The sequence below is a fragment of the Drosophila montana genome, unplaced genomic scaffold, assembly GCF_035044405.1.
Source record: "Drosophila montana isolate Dmon_TW-CO22-7 unplaced genomic scaffold, ASM3504440v1 contig_1624_1, whole genome shotgun sequence".
Classification (NCBI taxonomy): Eukaryota; Metazoa; Arthropoda; class Insecta; order Diptera; family Drosophilidae; genus Drosophila; species Drosophila montana.
Window position 1 is genome coordinate 1,516,820 of NW_026996559.1, and position 21,299 is coordinate 1,538,118.

Consider the following 21,299-nt stretch of genomic DNA (forward strand, 5'->3'; position numbering starts at 1 on the left):
CGTTTTTATTTTATTTTTAGTTTTTTGTTTATTTCTTTTTATGTGCCACATTTGGCAAAAAACACAAATCAAACAGAAATAGATACAGCCCACATGCCACATGGCAGCTCGCGGAGTTTTCAAATTGAAATGGTCCAATGCCAAGGCATGATACACTCAAAAAAATATATACCCTAACCACAATAAAAGAGCAATATTTTCGAAATTGGAGAACTTTTTGATGTTGCTTTCAACCTTCTCAAAGTAATTTCATAAATTCATTTAGTTTTGTTCTTAATTGGCTTCAATATACTTAAAAATAACTATTTGATACAATATTTCGTAAAGCAAGCATTTATTTTTTTTCTTTCAAATAAACATTCCATTGGAAAATGCACTTAGTCCATAGTTTGCCCTAAAAATAAGCATTTACGTGCAGTCTCGGCCAGTCATGCCTCAGATCTTAGATCCTTACTTAGAGTTTACTATCGCAAGATTACCCAACTGTCTAAGAACGCCTTTGGTTCAGTTCAGGAACGGGAACGGGAACGGCAACGGAGACCGCCTAGACCTAGTTTTTGGGCTGTCTTGCGGTTTAAAGATCTTTGATCTGTGCTTAGCCGCTGGATTAGCTCAGACACTTACTAAAAGGACGAAATGGGATGTATGCAGCTAAGGTAGGAACACACACAAGCCCACACACACACACACACACACACACATGAGCACTGGGCATGATGAGACAATGGCTTGGGTATTAAGATTAGGCCGGACCAAACTCAACCTGAACCTGGCTTAGTACTCATATGCTCGGCGACGAGTTCAAAACTCTTTTGTCCCACTTTTTTCATCTTTCAATTTTCGGCTGTTTCGTGCGAAAACGAATTTGCAATAGCCACAAAACCAAGTGGGAATGAGACAGAAGAAATAGGGAATAGGGACGCGCAGCGGAGCACTGCGAGGCAGTGAAATTGCGGGATTAGCACGGACACCTCGGCGGTCGCTCATTGTTTTGAAATTGGAAAATGCAGCCAGCTATTTGTCACATATAAATCGATAAGCATATAACATATATCTACCCAAAAACAAATCCACACACAGCTAAGTAAGTAGCCTGCACTGAGGACACACAACAAATTTGTTTTGTTTTGTCATGTCGTTTTCATGGCTCAATGCATCCAAATGCATCCAGCAAAATGGACGCAAGCGAAATGGAAACCGGCAAAGCCAAAAACCAAAGCCGCAAATACAACGCAACAGCCACTCGAGCCAGAGAACACAGCACACCCGAATCCCTCCGAAACCGTAACCGAACCCCAACGCACGCACACACACACATACACACACACAAACACACAAAACGAAGAGCGTTCCAAATTACATGCTCACGCGCACACGCAAATTAATAACACATCTGGCCCAAATTGATATTGAGGCACGGGCACAGGCGCAGGCCAATCTGACCAATCTGACCAATCTGGCAACGCTGCTATGCTCAACGTCCAGAAATTGACTGAAATGAAGCGCAGATTAGAAAATGTTTTCAATTTACTTATCTATATAATATGATATATTGTTATAAACATGTACATCAATTAGTTACAAACTCTCAACTTTATTTTTAAAATAGTCCTGGCAACTCTGGCCGTCTTATAAATAGGCTATTTCATTCATAGTCTGTCATTCGGATTGGTTTTCTTCTCGTGCTTGAATGGCCGGAATCATTTATGATATAATGTAATATAATGTGATATTAAATCATCAGGTTAAAGAGCTATACAAGGAATACTACTTTAACAAGAACTCCTTTGCATTCCTTGACAGGGGACGGTGACACAGTCATTTAGGCAATGCAATAAAAAGCATCCCAGGCTATCCGTAAGTCATAGATGCCAGCTAAAATAGTTTGGTTAATGCATTGCCACTAAAAACGGTCTGAACTTTAAGTTTCTAGTCTTTAGAATCATTCTTTTTATTATATAAATAAGAAAATTCCTTAGAAGAAAAGACTTTGGAACTACAAAGACATTTGTCAAGCATTAAAAAAAAATATCCATTTCGGCCATCAATAAATAGTTTGGCATTAATAACCAAGTAAAAGCTTTTGTTAAGTAGCACGCAATAGCCTAGGTACAGTTACTTCATAGAGAGCATTATGTACTGTTACTATCTATAAAACAATTTAAGTACTTATCATAATAATAATTGTTAATCAGCTCACAATCTGTAGTAATCTGTAATTTTCATATGAATCTGAATATTGATCCTTGCAGAAACAAACGCCAAGTAGCTGTTGGACCATTGAACATTGAAGCGACATAGAGGCAACTGCCACGCCCACAGGCAGGAGGAGCAGCCACAGACGAAGGCATTGAGAGCTCAGTGAAAGCTCAGCTCAGCAAGTCTCATTTGGGCAATTGAAGGATCATCAGCAAGGACATAATAAACAGCATCAACGTGGCGCTGCACTCAACGGAAGCCTTAATGGCGGCGGGCTTTCTCAAATCGGGTGATTTGGGCCCACATCCGCACAGCTATGGCGGGCCACATCCGCACCATTCGGTGCCGCATGGACCGCTACCGCCGGGCATGCCAATGCCATCTTTGGGTCCCTTCGGCCTGCCACACGGACTGGAGGCTGTTGGGTTCTCCCAAGGTATGTGGGGTAAATATCGCAATACAATTTTGGTAAACGCAAACGTAAGAATACAGCAAGAAAAAAAATAACAAATGTGCTGAATGTTGAAAGCGGGGAGCCAAGCCACAAGCTCCACCTCATCCCTCACCCCCCTTCAAATGATAAATGATATACGGAGTCGCATAAGCAGACGCCGCGCTGGCTGATAACTCAATTTGCATGCACAGGATGACATTTGGGCCAACTTTATGCGGAATGGGTATTGAATTGGCCCTGGCTGGGGCGGGGCAGAGCAGGGCGGGGCAGGGCTGGGGGCATGTGGATGTGGATGTGCAGCCCAGTTGTCGCACAAAATGCTTTTCAATGCCGTTTCGCATCGATTGCATCATTATCAGTTGAATTGTCAAAATGAATAATGAGCTGAAGCTGAAGCCGAAGTCGAAGTCGAATCTCTGCTCTTGGGAACCCATGAGTCGAGTTTTTTTCGGGTTCCAGTTATTTGTCTCATTTCGGTGACGCTGCAAATGACAAAAACCTGACAAAAATGCTACAAAATGCCAAAAGCAAATCAAAAAAAAAATAATAATAAATAAAAAACTTAACGGCCAACAAAAAAGAGAGAAACAAAATATATATATATACTTAACAGTCAGAAAGCAAAAGAAAAAATACAGACCAGAAATACATAATAATGCAAACAATCGCATGTAATCAATTTATATTTTTCTTCGAGCTTGTAATAAGCCAAGCTATAGTAGAATCTGACGACTGATGTGTTGATGATATTGTCAACTTATATAAGCCCATATTTTGTGGACACATATATTTTTGCGCACAATTGCAGCTAAGAATGGGTAGTATAGAGTGAGCAAAGGTATTAGAGCTAGATATTATGTGTGAGGCAGAAAGTATACAAACATATTATTTATTACATAGCCAAATATTTTGAAAGTGGCAAATCTTAGCTATGCAGAAAAACTTGAATATCAACTCAAATGGAAGTTAAGATAAACCACTTAAAGAGTTGGGACTAGATGGATATAATATGACATAATGTGAATACAGCGCATAAAATATAATATTTATATGACAATATTTCTAAATCTTAACCATATATAAATAAACTTGAAAAGCCACTCAAATCTTTCGAGTTAACTGGGGCTATAAAATGTAAACTATTTTGAAGGAATGTAAATTGAATCCGCTGAAAAGCGGAAAATGCAAAACTTCCAGAATTATTATATATGTTGTGCGGCATTGGAGAGTTTATTGGCAAAAATGGCTAAGATCAAAAAATGCTGGCTAAATACTGACTCATAAGCCACTAAAACTTCTTAAGCGTCTAAGATTAGCCTTGGGCTTTTAACTATTCAGATTTATGCCTCGCATTTCGGCAGAATCAAATTCCAGGAAAACAAAAAAATCTATTTAAAAGAAATATATTCAAAATTTAAAAATAAACCAATTAAATAGGTGCAGTTAATTAAACAAGTCTTAAAAGATTGACTCCAAGGTTTTGGGCACTACAAAAAAATTAAAAAAAAAAACAACCAAAAAAAAAAACAGAAACCAAATATGGTATATAAATAAATAAAAAATTGTTGTTGTCGTTGCTGGGCAAAAGGCAAACTACAAATTGCAATTAATTTTATTTTAAAGCAACAACAACAACGGCTCAGGCGACCATTTTGAAAGCAACAAAAATAATAAAAATGAAAATAATAAAAAAAAAAGGCCACAACGAAAAGCGGCAGCTGCAAAGGCAACGACAACGACGACGACAACGCGCGAGCCAAGTGAAATGAAGTTTTTTATTCAATTTAAAAATTCATGACCAAAATGACTAACTCATTAATTTTTGATAGAGCCAGACAGAGATGGGCATAGCCAGCTAGAGCAGAGCGGCGCACATGCAGGGTTGTCTGCAGAGCAGAGCTGCTGAGTGGGGGGGGGGGTTTGCATTCAAAAGGCATTTCGGCATGCCCTGGCCAAAAAGGGGTGCTCTCTCCGAATATTTGGGACAGCAGCGGCAGCAGACACGCACCGACAACGGCTGCCCCGGCAAAAACAAACAATGCCGCGGCTTAGCACACACACACACACACACGGCCACTCTTATATACGCACTACATATGTATAAAAGTGTTTGGTGGTACATTATATACACACGCACACACACACAAGCACACACACATGTACATAGTAGAAGTTTTGGCTGCTGTGCGGGGTTGGTTCAGAACTCAAAGCACTTTTTAGGGGTGGCATTTTGTCCAGGGGTTGCTCAGAATAACGGTTTGCTGCGCCAGCAACAACAACAACATCAACGAAAATAACAAATGAAAAAAAAAATGGGGAAAAAAAAAACACTGGGAAAGTGTGCTCGGCATGTGTACATGTTAATTAAAGTTGCCGTTGGCCCACGCGGCGTATGCGCAATGTGTAAAAGAAATCCAAAGACCGCCCAAGCCACCCAAGCCACAGCGAACAACTTTCAGCACATTTGGTTAGGCATTCTGTTGGCTATCGCAACTAGATGGTAATTTGTCTTTTCTCTTTCTTGTACAACCAAATTATGCAGGCGTCAACACGAGAAAGCAGCGTCGCGAGAGAACAACATTCACACGGGCCCAGCTCGATGTTTTGGAGGCGCTCTTTGGCAAGACACGTTATCCGGATATATTCATGCGCGAGGAGGTCGCACTAAAGATCAATTTGCCCGAATCCAGAGTACAGGTGAGCAATAATATAATTAAATACAGCTACATATAGTATTGAAAAGAGCCTTCATTAACTAATGCAGGGTTTTGACAACTAGGAAAATGTATAAAAAATATATAAAATATAAATATAATATATCTTATAATCATTTATCATAATCAAGTAATTGGCATCTAGAGTCTTTACATAATGAGACGAGCAAAAGAGCTCTCTTTTCATTTATACCAAATATTTAGCTTAGATTAAAGTTAGGAACTTAGGAAAATGATAAGTTAAAGTTAGGAAAATCATTAGTTCAAGTTATTAACAATCAGTCTTTTATCATATTTCCATTCAATTTTTTGCATAATGCTCGAAAAATATATATAGTTTCTAACATTTCCAAAGAAATCTTTAAATCAACTTTACAGAACAGATTTGATAGCCATGATAAATTAAATTAAATTGAATTAATGGAAAAAATAATTGTGTTGCCTTAAGCTGTCATTTTGTCATCCTACAGTAGAATTGCTTTTATAATTTTCTTTATAGAATATAAACATCTTTGACTAAATATTCAGTTCTATCAAATCATTTTGTCAGTGGAATCCAGTTAATCATGTTTTATATATAAAAAAAAACAGATTGCTGCGAGTGCACCCATAAAATCTTTTAGGCAATCGCTATAAAAAGGAAACTATTTTTCTACTTTTCAAAATAAATATATTAATTTTTTGAAAATCTTGTAGACAATCGCCATAAAAATTAAACCATTCTCCTACGTTAAAAAACTATCTAAATAATTTTTAAATTTATATGAACTTTTTGTCAATATTTATATATATCACATTTTTTTTAATTTGAAAATATTCTTTATTGGGCAATTTTTTAAAATTAAGAAGAACACATTTCTTGCGTGCGTATTAACATTTGGCGCATATGAAAACTATTCTGCTATAATTCCATATAAAAAACGTATATTCCTGATCTATATATGCAATACGATAGCTTATGAGCCCAATTTATAGTGTTTCTGGCCCTCATAATCTTTGATGATGATGAATATCGGTAAGATGGGAGGACTTTTTCAACATATTTGATCGAATTATAAGACCCCAGCCCTAAGAGACTGATCCGCGCGATGGAACAGACAAACAGACGGACATGACTAGAACGAGTTGGTTCTTGGTGGTATTTGAGCATAAATGTATTCCCTAGAGTGGCTAATTGCCAGTTACATACATTTGCACAAAACCAGTATACCCTGTTTAACGATTTTTAATGGGTACAGCTTATAATGCGTGCGTGAAATTCAAGCCTTATGTGTCGCATGTAGGCTGTTTTATGTCCGCCTTAATCGAGTTATTTGAGACCTATTCATATCCATTGTCTGCTTGGAATTAATTTCAATTATCTTAATTCTATTTGGAAAATAAAATCAAGTCGATTACTTGACCCGCTGACTGCTCTGACTTGACACCTGCTCCTGCTGCCAGCCGAAATTGACTTCGATTTTGAATGGCTCAACGCCTTGGATCGTGTGTGCGACTGCATGCGTGTGTGTGTGTGTGTGTGGAAAAACAGTCGTTAAGGAAAAGCTCCCTTTGCCTCGTTCGTGTGTGTTTGTATTTATCTGGTTTAAGTCGTGTTTGCACTTGGTAGACTCAGTGGCAATTGTTTAATTAAGCATATGTCGAGCCGAAAGACGCCCTCGAAAATCAAAGTTGCCAAATCCATAAAACAAACAAATTACAAACAGCCAACAGATTGCCTCATTTGGAATATGTGTGTGTGTGTGTGTGTGTGTGTACATGCATGTGTGTGTTGGTGTATAACTGGTGTGGAATATGTGAGCGCGTGTGCGTAGCAAATTCATAGATTTTCCTAAAGAAAATCGCTATGTAAATATAAATTTGAAATGTAACAAACAGTCAAGAGAGAGAGAGAGAGAGAGAGAGAGAGTGTGTGTGTGTGAGATGGAGAGGGATAGATTAAGTGTGAGAGAGAAAAGCCAGATAGAGCCTTGGCATATTTTTAATGTCAAATGTGCCCGAAACAAGAAACAAAAAAATGTGGAAGATGAACGATGAGTGTCGACTTTTTTATATTTGCACAAGGCATTTGGTGCGAATCGTTTAGAGGGTTGGACAAACAGGAGAGAGCAGACAGGAGACAGGAGACAGTAGACAGTAGACAGGACACAGGCCACGGAACAAAGGCAGGAGCAGGCGCACGAACCGGGGCAGTAACAGGGGCAGGAGCAGGGGCAAGGCCACACGGCTCCAGTTGCGTTTTTGAGTTTACTTTTCGCATTAGCCGCGCATAATTTGCGCTAATTTTTTTCCCGGCCCGCAGCAGCAGAAGCAGCAGCAACAACAACTCAATTTGTGCCCAGCTCCTTCTGTCCGGGATGCCAGGAATTGCTCATGTTTACTTAGGTGCCGTGCCCGCGCTGTGTTGACAGCCGACTGTTGCCTAAACAAACACTAATTGGTAGCGCCGTCGGCCCAACTGACAAATGGCCAAAATCGACAGGGTATTCGGCATTCGGTTTTGATTCAACATTTTGATTGAGGATCAGTTGGCAATTGTCACCTAATGCCTAGAGCAAACACAGCCGCATGTATCGTTCGAATTGTTGACATATTCATTGATTTGCTTTTGCCTCTCGGCCTGTAACCTAAGGACGTGACGTGACATTACAATCGGCCCGGCACGGTCGTTGGCCCATTGCGAAGCCCCTGCAGTGGTCGGCCCAAGTGAAAAACGACACGTAACATGCCAAGTACAGGCTGGCAGGACGACAACTGGACAGGACCAGCTATTCCATTTGACTTTACACATTCTGTGGCCCTGGACATACGTTGTTACGTTTTATACACAATTGATTTTCGAAATGCACACTCTGAGCGCCAGTGAAAAAGACATAGAGGGGGGGGGGGAGGGGCCGTCGAGAGAGAGAGAGAGAGAGAGAGAGAGAGAGGGAGAGCGTGGTAGTTGTTGGAAAAGTGCATTGGCAATTGTGTAGATTTTCCGCAACACACACTTGTCTTTTGTTTTCTGCATTCCTACTAATTTTTCTTTTTTATTTTTTTTTTGCTTTGTAAGTCCTCCTGTTACTGTTGTTAGCATATATCTAGTTTTTAGGTTCTATTATACTCAGCTCGCACAGTGGTCTGATATTTATTTTTGATGTTTTAATATTTCAATAAATACTTTATTGACAAACAATTAATTGTGGCCCAGTTCAGTTTGAAGAACAATTTCAAAAAGAGCAATATATAAATATATTTGTCCTGACTGACTGATATAAGGCCAGAAAGGTTGATAATTCCATCCGCAACTGTTGATGTTTATAACATGACCTGTGCAAAGCCGGGTTATATTTGAACTAAACCTTCGATTAGCGGTTCTAACAACCATATTTGAATCGATAACTCGAAAAATGAACCTCAATCGAGAACTTTTAGCTGTTATCACGTTGCTTCCAAAATGTGAAAATGCGCAAATCTTGCCCGGTTTGCCCCACTGTGACAGTGGGCGGAGAGGGGTGTGTGGCAACACCTACAAACGCGGCGCATATTGAATTACAGCCGCAGCTAGAAAAGCCGTAAAAGCCCCCAAAACAAGCGAACAGTGGAAACGCCAAAGGAAAGGCAAAAGTGGCAACAAGAGCAACAGCAGCGACGTCGACATGAAAATCGAGTGTTGCATGCAACTGTCTGGAAGCCCAAGGAAGCCAAGCAACTCAATTAGCAGGCCAGGCCAGGCGGGCGGGCATGCGGGCGGGCGGGTGGTCGGTCGAGCGGTTGGTCGGGCAAAACTAGTTGGCTTGAGGCAGTGGCCACGACTTGGCTTGCCCCACACTATGGCTCCACCTACCACAGTCAGCGGCACAGTCGGAGGCACAACCAGAAGCGGCCCACGTCGAGGCGTCGCACATAAATAATAATTTTTCACAAATGGCAAAAATTAACGACTATGCCGCATTTGCCCTGGCAAATATTAATTGAATGATAGGCATCTTTATGGCACCGCACAGTAGTCGCCCGAGGGGGTGTCTCAGTGCGGCCCAGTTGGGTCGTATGCGGGGTGCGGGGTGGGCGTCTGATTGCAACCAATACAAATAACGTAATAATTTTACGCAGCTTATCTGCACCAGAACAGAGCAAACATTTACGCCCTAATGTTTTCATTCGCCGCTGCGCACAGGGCAAGGGAGTACGCGGTGCGGGGTGCGGGGTGCGAAGTGCGGAGTGCGGAGTGAGCGGTCGCTGAGGGCTGCCATCGCAATCATAAATCACAAGCAGGAGCTTGCTTGCCTACCCCCGCACCCCTCCACAGTCATGGCCATTGTCACCTCCGTTTCAGCTGTTCGATTTTTCGCCGTCGGGGGTTGAAGCAGCAGCCGACGGAGTTTCGCGGTTGCTTGACAGCAGCAGCAGCAGCAGCGGCAGCAACAACAACAACAACAACAACAAAAGGCAGCCATTTTAGCTGATCCAGGCACCTAGTCGAGAGCGTGAGAGGGAGAGAGAACGTGCAAGGGGATTACCCAGCACCAAATAGTCAAAATCGTGGCCCGATCCCAAACGTAACTCGTAACTCTTTGCTAGGCAGTTTCCCATTTTCCCCCCCTTTCATTTTTCCTGTTCGCTTTCTCTTCTTCTTCTTCTTGCTGCTGTTGTTGTTGCTGTTGTTCGCTGTTATAAAAGGATTTGTCTCGTTGTCACTGCCACTGCCGCATGATAGCGCAATGCAACGGGCACAGGATGTGGCACAGGACGACTCGAAAAGTTTGCCATTGGTGTGAGTCCGTGTGTGTGTGTGTGTAACGCACACAGCTGTTTTATAAAATTAATTTTCCCATTGCGGATTAACATTTTCAGTCGCTTTTCTCTCCTCCATAGCCCGCACATAATACATATTCGTATTCCTTTTAGATCTGCATCTAAAGGTTACAGAAAAAAAAAAAAACTCCAAATAAAAAATGAACTGAATTGAATTTTACGAGTGGGCATTGATTTTTTTATTATGCAAAGTCGTGCATAATTTTGCATTGGTAAATGCAAACAAAATTACTCAGTTATATAATAAGATAGGGAAAGTGAAAATTGAGTTGGGAACTGGCCATCCATAAGACTAGATATAATTAGACTCTCAATTGGAACATAAAACATAATAATGATTGCCCCAATATCTTTTTCTATAACTTCTTTCAAGTCTATACCTTTATTTGGTACATATCAAGATCTGCATTTGGAACTTGGATAAGTGTAAATGTTATAAAGAGTTTCTTTGAGGGGAGAGAAAATAAAGTAAAGAGTTCAACATCTCAATGCTGACTATAAAATATGATTCTCTAAAGCTTATCCGTGCATAAAATTCAGGAATACAATTTATTAAGACATAAAGATATAACTAATAGATCTTACTAAAGAAATCAAATATGTGTTTCTTTTTTTTAGTACTCAGGATCTACAAAATATTTCTCATTATTTATATTTCTGATATAATATTATTATTTATTTTCAATCAACCAATCTGAAGTTTAATTATTTTCTTATTTGATCAAGGCAGTTAATTTTATACTGTGGATTTTTTAAAAAAAGCAAGAGAAATAAAAGTCGCAATAGATTAATTTTTTTAAATTTGGTTTTTACCTAAAGTTGCAATATTATATATGATAATCTGTAGGACTAGAACCATATTGAGATTGGATCTAAGGAAGAACGTCTGTGCTGCATATCTTAGCTCCCAGTTTCCAGAGCTTTATAGCTCGTCTATCAACTGTCGCATTATCCACTCGAACAAGTCCCAATTGCTGCTATTCAGGGGCTCGTTTCAGATGCGCTGAAATCAACATCAATGAAAATCAAGCTATTAAAATCATCTTCATTAACATTATAATTGTGGATTCGCCGCGGAGAGCAAAACGAAAATTGCTTTGATGTTGGCCAAAGTTCATTAGAGCCACAATTGAATCTTTTGCGTTTAAGATATTGTTTTTAAAATTCACTTCGACTCTTTTCGCATTTTTCTTCAACTTTCATCACAATTTTTTGCTAAAAATTGCAAAAATTCCCAGGCCTAATACATATTATAAAATTGATGCAGCTCATTAAACGATTTCAAAGGAGCAAACCTAAAAAAAAAAAAAAAAAATTAGAAAAGTAGATGGGAAAGAAGGAAGAAATACTATGTACGTAATGTACGTCAAAGTCAAATCACAAAGCAGATTTTCCAAAATACAAAATTCAATTGGAAATTGAAATTGAATTTTAAGCAGGGACAATGGTGAGCTGTGGGATGAGGGGATGAGGGGGGCGCGTGGGGTGGTCCTGTGTGGTGCTGACAAATAATGAAATTTGATACGCCTTGTTTAATGCTCATTTTTCGTCAAGTGCGTAGCTCGCAGCACGCCCCTTTCAAGCAGAATCAGGGCAAAGCTCTCAAACCACGTACCCCCCTTCTCCCGTGCCGACCCCCCTTTACCGACGCCCATCCATGTTGCGTTACGACTGCAATGAAACGCTCGAGTGGCCACAGCCGCCGCGTGGCAAGTGTTAACTTTGGGAAATATGCCATCAAGCTCTTTTGCGGGCGGGGGCGTGGATGGTGCGTGGATGCGTGGATGCGTAGATGCGGTGGTGCTGGGTTGCTGGGGTGCAGCGGGGGGGTGTGGGGCAGTGGTTATGTTGGTACGGTAATAAATTCTGCTGTTTACCAAAGCACAAGCCATTAGCAAGCAACACCAACCCCAAACAACAAATCACTGAAACAACATTTCCGAGTCATGGCTGGGAGAGGGTGGTCGGTGGAGGGTGTAGGGGGGAGCGGTTGGGTGGATTGAGTTGATCTTGGGGTTGGGTACTGCTTCGGCTGCGATGCCTGCACTTAGCGGATTGTTTGCAGCCCCTTAAGCATAACAAACAAGGCTAAGTGAATTCCTTGCGCTCGAATGTGCCGCTTTATGGGCTGTTTATTGTTGTCTTCGGGCGGCGGCATGTGGTTGCTTCCGTGGGCGGGGAGCCAGCTGAAAAGGGGCGGACGTACAAACATAATCGAGTCAATTTTCGGACTCTCGACCGTCGTCGCCGTCGCCGTCGGCTGTTGATGTAACTTTTTCCTTCCTTTTTGCCCGGCGGCGCAGCGCGTGACTTTTTGCACTTGTTGTTTTGAGTTGTGCGTCTGTCTGCCACTCCTCCTGGGCGCCCCTCATATAATTTATTCATTGCCAGCCCAGAAAACTAATTGATGTGGGAAAATTGCAGCCGCTGGCAGCCACAACCAACACACACACACACACACACACAGAGAGAGACACGCACACACTTGACTAAACAAATACTTGTCGCCTTACACGTGACAATTTGATACTTGAGCTATCGATTTTTGTTGCCATATTTATGCAAAAGCTTACCAAATATTTTTAACTTAGTTTAAACAGAACCACAAACCTATTGATTATTGTTTTAAGTGTATAAAACTGGCAAGATTATAAGAAACAAGCTCCTCTAACTTAAATATTTTTTATATTTCATATAAATTTGATCGATTATATAGCGAAATTGAATCTTATAAAGTCTTTTACGATACTCAATGACTGTACGAGTTCGATGGTGAATCGGGATATACTACAAAAATCGAATATGGTGTATTATTGAATAAATTATAATGAAGTTAATACTAGATAGTTTTGAGAAACATATTTAGATTCAGAGTATAGATTAGTTCGATTTTGTTCTAATTAGTCGATCGATTTTCATTGATTGATTTTATTACATACTAAAAAAGATGGAATATATAAACACATGTATTTAGGGTCAAATAATAAAGTAATTGATTCTTATTATCAGTCGATCGAATATACAAATTGCAATTTAATTCGTGCTAAATAAGTGGGGATAGATATGTAAGGGGAAAACAAGAGAGGAGTTCGGTCGATTTTCCGTACATATATATATATATATATATATATATTTATATATGAATGAAGGGTCAAAGAATAAAGTAATCCATTTTTATAACATTTGGTTAAGGGAAAAGTGTATTTCGATCCTATGCTAATAAGTCGATCGATTTTTCAAATTCCATTTTATAACGTAATAGATAAGTTTGTATATAAATGCATATGTACTTAGACCCAAAGAACAATCTAATCCATTCTTTAACAATAAGTCGATCGATTTAAAAATACTCAATGATATTCGGGTCGCAGAAGAGCGTAATTCGATCTTATTCTTATAAGTTCATCCATTTAAAAAATTTCAATAGAATTCTTACTGGATAAGTTGATATATTAAGGGTTAAAGTTAAAAGTAGTTTGTTATTGTGATATATAATACCAGCAGTTGTTGGGATGGAATGTGCTACAAAAGACCGAGGATATAGTAGTCCGATCGTATAATATATTGAGCTTACATATATGTTAAAGGTTCGATTGAATAGAGTCATATTAGAGACTGAGGCGACAAATTGGGATGCAAACACATTTTTAAATGATTTACAAAGAAGAATTTAGCAGCAAAAATAGTCCAAATATGATAGTCTATATAAGAAGGAGGCATAATTGCATTAAGTTTAATCAGGTCAGATAAGTGGGATGTATGGCTGACTCCGTCATTCTAACACTCTAAGCACTCGAAATGTATAACATAATCTGGCACAGAGAAAATGAATATACTTGAGAGCTTGTTGGCGAAATGCCTAATAGCTCAGACTGATTAAATTAAAGATAATCCAAAAGTGGAAATTTTGTTAATGATCATTGATTCCACGAAATAAATTCTTATAAACGATTACAAAATCAGTTGATGCGATTTATTTATAATATAAAATTTGTCTTTGTTTTGCCTGTTGCAGGTGTGGTTCAAGAATCGACGGGCCAAGTGCCGCCAGCAGCTGCAACAGCAGCAGCAGTCAAACAGTTTGAGCAGCTCGAAGAACACCAGCGGTGGCAGCGGCAGCTGCAACAGCTCCGCCAATGGTGGACGCAACAACAATAATAACAACAGCAACAACAACGGCTCCAGCAGCAACAACAACAGCAACAACAACAGCGGCAACAAATCGAACCAGAAGCAGAGCGGGGCCGGCCAAAGCAGCTCCAGCAACGGCAGCGGCAACCCAAGCAGCTCGGCAGCAGCCGCTGCCAGCGCCGCGGCCGTCGCGGCGGCGCAGTCCATCAAGTCACATCACAGTTCCTTCCTCAACGCTGGCGCCGGTGGTGCCAATAACAACAACAACAACAATAACAACGGCGGTGGCTCAACGCCCAGCAGCGGCAGCGGCAGCCACGGAGGCGGAGGCGGCGGCGGGGGCGGCGCTGGCAACTCGCATGCCCACATCTCAGCAGCAGCCGCGGCGGCGGCATTGAACGTAACCGCAGCGCATCAGAACTCCTCGCCGCTGCTGCCGACGCCGGCCACATCGGTCAGTCCGGTGAGCATTGTGTGCAAGAAGGAGCATCTGGGCGGCGGCTATGGCAGCGGAGGCGTGGGCGGCAATGGCTCCGGCGTCGGCGTTGGCGTCGGCGTTGGCGTCGGTGTCGGCGTTTCCGGCGATTCACTGCGCTCGCCCTACGACACGCTCAAGGATGCGGGCGGCGATATTGGTGCCGGTGCGCATCATCATCACAGCATCTATGGCACGGCAGCGGCCAGCAATCCGCGGCTGCTGCAGCCGGGCGGCAATATAACGCCCATGGATAGCAGCAGCAGCATTACCACGCCCTCTCCGCCCATAACGCCCATGTCGCCACAGTCGGCGGCGGCAGCGGCGCATGCCGCACAGTCAGCGCAGTCGGCATCGGCGCACCATTCGGCCCACTCGGCGTACATGTCGAACCACGACTCGTACAACTTCTGGCACAACCAGTACCAGCAATATCCGAACAACTATGCCCAGGCGCCCAGCTACTACTCCCAGATGGAGTACTTTAGCAATCAGAACCAGGTTAACTACAACATGGGCCACTCTGGCTATACCGCCTCCAACTTTGGCCTGTCGCCGTCGCCATCGTTCACGGGCACCGTATCGGCGCAGGCCTTCTCCCAGAATAGCCTCGACTACATGTCGCCGCAGGATAAGTATGCGAACATGGTGTAGAATCTGCTGTTCCAGTACTGCAGCAGCTCCGGCGGCAGTGGCGGCAGCAGCGCCAGCAGCGGACGCTCGCCACAGCCACAGCCACAGCCCCAGTTGCAGCTGCAGCCTTACCAGCAGCAACAGCAACATCAGCAGCAACATCATCAGCAGCAGCAGCAGCAGCAGCAGGAACAGCAGCAGGAGCAGCAGCAGCAGCAGCAACAGCAGCAGCAGCAGCAGCAGCAGGATCAGCATCAGGATATGGCACAGGAGCATGAGCATGAGCATGAACATGCCGCCTATGGCTAGTTGATTCCTCACATACATATCTTCTTCTCTCCCCTCCCTCCTCCCTCCACCCTACTCTCTCTCTCCTTCTCCAAAAACGGGCGCTGCATTCTCTCATATACAACTATGAGGGACAAATTTAAACAAATCTATATATACATATATTTTTTTTTCTTTTTTTTTTTTTTGAGCTAGTTAATAATAATATTTTTTTTTACACTTATGCATTAAAATATAACTATATGTGTGTGTATTAAATTGATGCACTCAGTACATATATGTATATGTATGTATATTATTTATATATATAATATATGTGTGTATATACATAATAGCTTAAGCCGCCAGGATCAACGAAGTAAATGAGTGATAAACTAAGTAAAAACGAAAAACAAAACAAAAAACAAGTTAAAACATTTAACAAACATTTGTTGAAACTCGTAAATGATATGCGATAATTTGTAAGTGAGCAAAATCGAAAGAAGTTGCAATATTTATAGACCATTTCCCGGAAGGAGGCGACGGCGAGGGCGTGGTTCTGCGAATAAATGCTGGCTCCTCGGCTGGGGTAAACTCTGAAAATATGTTTTAACTTCTATTTTTAGCAGCTCTTCATTTTCATTTAATTTTGTTATTAGTTTGCCTGTGTACAAAACCTTTTGACAGCCCCACGTAGCCAGCTTCTCATATCATAAATAGCAAGAAAAACGCAAGTTTTAATATATATATATATATATATATATATATATATACATATATACATATATATGTATAAAAACTAAACTAATTCACTGTTCTTAAAACAAAAACATCATTTCATAGCTAACAAAAACAAAACAAAACAAAAAAAGGAAAAAAAAAATTTAAAATAATTATCGAAAGAAAATGAAATATATAATATATATATATATTGAAATGCATTTCATTGTGACATCAAGTTAAAAAGTTCAAAGCATCATTTTGTCGTCTTTATATAACACATATTTATATATATATATATACATATATAGTGAATATTATTATAAACAAAACGAAATCGAACACACACCCTATAAATGAATTCACATTTCAGACTTTCAAAGCAAAGCAAAAGTATTAGAACTTAAGCAACTAAATCGGAATAACGGTAACTATATAACACATATATATTATATAGTGAATTTTATTTTATTATTATATATATGTATATATACAAATATATGTACATACATATGTCTATATGTATTTGTATATGTACATTTATATGGATATATATATGCATATATATATATAAAAAAAACATGCCACAACCCAAAACGAAGCAAACGCAAATAAATATTTATAATAATAAATAATTTTAAACATGTACAAAACTATAAACAAACAAAAAACATAACTTAAAGTCGAAAATCTTTTGAAAATACTATAAAAAAATGATATATATATATATAGTATAAGACGTTACATATATATATATATGTATATGTATATGTGTATGCACATATATATTGTATGTACATATGTATATATATATATATATATATTTTATATATGTGTGTGTATATGTTCATGATACAGTATGCTAACAGGAAAAAACAAAAAACAAAATCGTTTATAAAAATTAAATAAAATATTTTAAAAACAGTTTCTAACTCACACATACATACACAAATACATATATACATGCAACCCAAACATATATACGATTAGAGACAATTTTTTTTTTGTATTAATTTAATTTTTTTGTTTAGTTCTAAGTTCAATTTAATTGTAATTTAAGCGAATCTATTTTGTTTGAAAAACACACACACACACACACACACACACGCATGCATATACAAATACATGCTTAGATACATGCACTCACACACACACATTCACACACACACACACACACACATACACACACTTGAACGATATTGCGCTATAAATAGAAACAACAAAAACATTTAGAAAATAATTAAATATAAGTGCATTTTTTTTTTGAACTACATTTTAAGCAAAGTCGAAAAACAAAATGGAAAATCATGAAAAATTAGTTAATAATACTTAAGTGGGTATAATTATATATATGCTATATGCATATATATGTGTATGTATAGACACATTGAAGTACATATATATATGTATATATACATACGACATACAGTAATACATACATATGCATACATATATGTATATGTATAAATATTTGTATATATATGTATGTTTATATGTATATATATATATGTGCTAATATTTAAGCAAACTGGTTAATTCTTTTTTTTAATTATAAACTAAAATAATTGTAAAAAGTTCACAAAAATATGATCAGATGAATAATATATATATAAAAACAACATCCAATTCTTTTTTTTTTAATTACAACAACAATATATTTACACAAATGGCGAATGGGTCAAAACTTAAATCTTCAACTTATTTATATACATATATATACAAATATATTATATAATTTAAATTTTCTCCCAACAGTAACAAGTTCCTTAGCTTGAATGAGGGAGCTGCGTTTTGTCAATAATATACGAATTTTTACTCTGATTTTATTCAGATAATTGGGCAATTAGCCAAGTTTGGTGCGGAAGGGCTTTTTGCTAATCAAAACTTTCCTCACAGATCTCTGAAAACAGTTAACATTTTAACAATAATTTAATTTTGAATTATGAACTGCATCGAGTTGTTTCCGATTTTGTTCTTTCTTTGGCTTAGCTGATATTGCAATTCAAAAGTGTTTGGAAACATTCTACTTATGTTGCCTAAATAAAGTTTATATCAATAGTTATATCTAAGGAACTGAAGAAAAATTCAGTAATTGATTCCTCAGCTCAAGCCAACATTCAAGGCAACGTATTTCTTATTTTTCCAAAGTTACCTAGATCTATAACATTATTTTACATAATCAATATATGTCCGAAAATCTAAAAATGTATTCCTTTATGTGTCTTATATCTCTCACATATCCAGTTCTTTAATCCATATCGAAATGTAGAACTTCAACATATTGGGATTTTTTTCTCCCCCGTCTGCCTATCTAATTAGCCCTACAATTATTCTCAATTTAAAATACCAAGACTACAAATCAGTTATCAACCGAAGTGGTTCCAGCCCTGAATTCTAATTTTAGATGAATCTAAAGTGGTTTGGTTTAAAATAGCTCCAAGGCGTAAATAAATTCGGATCCCAACCATTGCACTTATCCAATCATATTTGGTAAACGCTTATTTTGGATAAATATCAAATTTAGACCGCAGCTAAATTGGACAGCTGTAAATTAAAACCTGAATAGTTTCCATAAAATTTCGAAAGGAAATATTTAACCAAAGTATGAACAGAAATCTAAATTTCAAGCTGAAGAACCCGAGCTGCAATAATCGATCTTAAGAGCAGGGAACTGGTTCGAATCGTGAACCGAACCAAAGTCAATTTCTTCTCGACTTGCAGCCCTGAAAGAGCAGTTTCTGCATTTCACAGTCCTCTCCTCTGCAGTGTAATTAGCTTTTGCTGTCCACATCTACAATATGTATTATATATTCAATTTCTAGCTGATTTGCATATAGGATTTACGAAAACTTTAGAACATTTGGAATTTGGAATTTGGAAAAGAAAACAACTTTTTTGAGCGTACGAACTGTGAAATGCCGCTTGATCGAGTCCGAGAACACTTCCTCTATCCCTATCCCTTCCCTTCCCCACCCCCCCTTCCGCAACCGGTTGCGATCATTTGATTCGCGCGACCGCTCGAACGTCAACTGGACACGGGCGCTGTGAGGCAGGGCGAGCCGCGCTTTTCGGCAACGTCAGCGAGTCCGGCGGCCATCATCATCATAAACCATTAATTCAGCTCATAAAGAGTCCGAGTCGAGTCACAGTTGCCACGCCTCGCGGTGCATGTTTTCTCTTTTCTTATTTTATTTTTATTTTAATGAAGTGACTGCCATGTGTGTGTGAGTGTGTGAGTGTGTGTTTAATCCCTGGTTGCAAATTGTCTTGATAGACATCAAATTCCTTAGCCTTTTTGGTCAGCTTTCATCTTTCTATTAATTATGATAATTAAAAATGAAAATTCATTTGCCATTTGCGGCTAATTGTGGCGACTCCCTGCGGCGCCCTCGCGTGCCACGCGCCACAAATCGACAGCGAGCAATCGCAGCAGCGGCAATCTCCCAATGCGAATCTACTTATTTACGTGGCATCTCACGGATACAATTTGCCGCTCGTGCCTTTTTATTTATCTAGCACGCGCCCACGTCCACCGGGCAGAGGGGCAGGGGGCAGAGGGCACAGGGCAGAGGGAGGTGGGGCAGACGCAGCCGTGGCAGGCAACCAACAAGAGCAAGCTACAACAGCAACTGGCAGCCAATCCATCAATGGGCGCGTGTTGCTTATAGAATTACCAACTAATTCGGTATTTATGAGGCTTCGTCGAGTGCATTGCGGCCTGGGACTGTCGCCGGGCCCCGGCCAGCAATAGGAATACACGAATTGGCATAGGAAGCCTGCAAATTGAGATGCTAGCAGTGCCAGAAATTGTTTTTAATCTGCAACGGGCGACGACTTCGTTGTGCCTTTTAACGGCGCATAACCCCAAAAAAAATGGGAAGATAGATGAAGAAAAAAAAAAAAAAGGAACACTCGGCAGCAGCCATCAAAACCGAAACCATTCTCAGTTTCCAGTTCCTAACTCGCAGGCACACGCCCTTCTCATTATTTTGATTTGCGCTATTCGTGGGCGTCGCTGTAAGGGTATCATCCGATTCGAGGCATGCCTCCTTTGTGCTGCAGTTGGTAAAAACAACACAGAAAGAGTATCAATTTGAAAGAGTATCAGCATTATCAATTAGTGGACATGACTTTTGAATGAGAATTATAATCAATATGTATCATACTCAAGGTCCGACTCCTCTTCTAGATATAGTTATTGTCAGTCGCAAAGTACAAAGCTGTATTTGTATTTGTGCTCTTTTTTAAAAAACTTAATTTTATATCATGATTTTAATATTATACAAAAAACAAAAAAAAATGCCATTTTATAACCCTACCCTACACCTATAAATCTACTTTTATTTGTTATCAAAAATATTAAAACTAAATAATTATTTAATTTTTTTAAATTCAATTTTAAATTATATTATATTAATACTTTTAGTTCCAATTCAATTTTCTTCAATATCTGAGTTGTCTTAAATAGTTGTGTTTTTTTTCCTCGATATGTACTGGGTTATACTTGTTGCCGAGAAAATCTTGAGCTACAATTGTTTAGCCAAAATAAAGTAAATAAATAATAATAATAACAAGTAAAATGTACACAGATTGTACTAGAATTCAGTCTCAGATTTCCAAAGTTCTTCGACTATGTCACTATTTTTATGCCTAGCTATAGTTTTTCTTTTAGAGTATCAGATTAAAGCTCACTTCTTAGAAATAGTACGATCTTTAATTGCTTTGATGCCTTTTAATTGAGGGAAAAACCATTTGAACAACGTACTTTTTTGTGATATTTTATAAATAAATTGCAGCGTGTTGTTAGATATTTTATATTCGGAAATTCGATTTTGTATTATAACTTGAACATTTAATTTTTTAAGCAGAGCAATTCACATTTTACAATTTTAGCCTTTAGATGAAATTT

General features: G+C 39.1%; 1 protein-coding gene across 1 annotated transcript; it reads left to right on the top strand.

Annotated features, from left to right (window-relative positions):
* Positions 1 to 2,280: 2,280 nt before the first annotated feature.
* On the top strand, positions 2,281 to 15,562 carry oc (ocelliless). The gene is made up of 3 exons (XM_064699697.1): positions 2,281 to 2,644; positions 5,196 to 5,350; positions 14,180 to 15,562. The coding sequence occupies exons 1-3, from the start codon at positions 2,464 to 2,466 to the stop codon at positions 15,422 to 15,424; spliced, it is 1,581 nt and encodes a 526-aa protein (XP_064555767.1). The 5' UTR covers positions 2,281 to 2,463; the 3' UTR covers positions 15,425 to 15,562.
* The last annotated feature ends 5,737 nt before the right edge of the window (positions 15,563 to 21,299 follow it).

What these genes read in the sequence shown, in the direction of transcription:
- oc (XM_064699697.1), top strand. Translation starts at nt 2,464, where the DNA reads ATGGCGGCGGGCTTTCTCAAATCGGGTGATTTGGGCCCACATCCGCAC. An exon ending in GTTCTCCCAAGGTATGTGGG is followed by an intron (nt 2,645 to 5,195) that starts GTAAATATCGCA and finishes CAAATTATGCAG; the next exon opens with GCGTCAACACGAGAAAGCAG. An exon ending in TGCCCGAATCCAGAGTACAG is followed by an intron (nt 5,351 to 14,179) that starts GTGAGCAATAAT and finishes TGCCTGTTGCAG; the next exon opens with GTGTGGTTCAAGAATCGACG.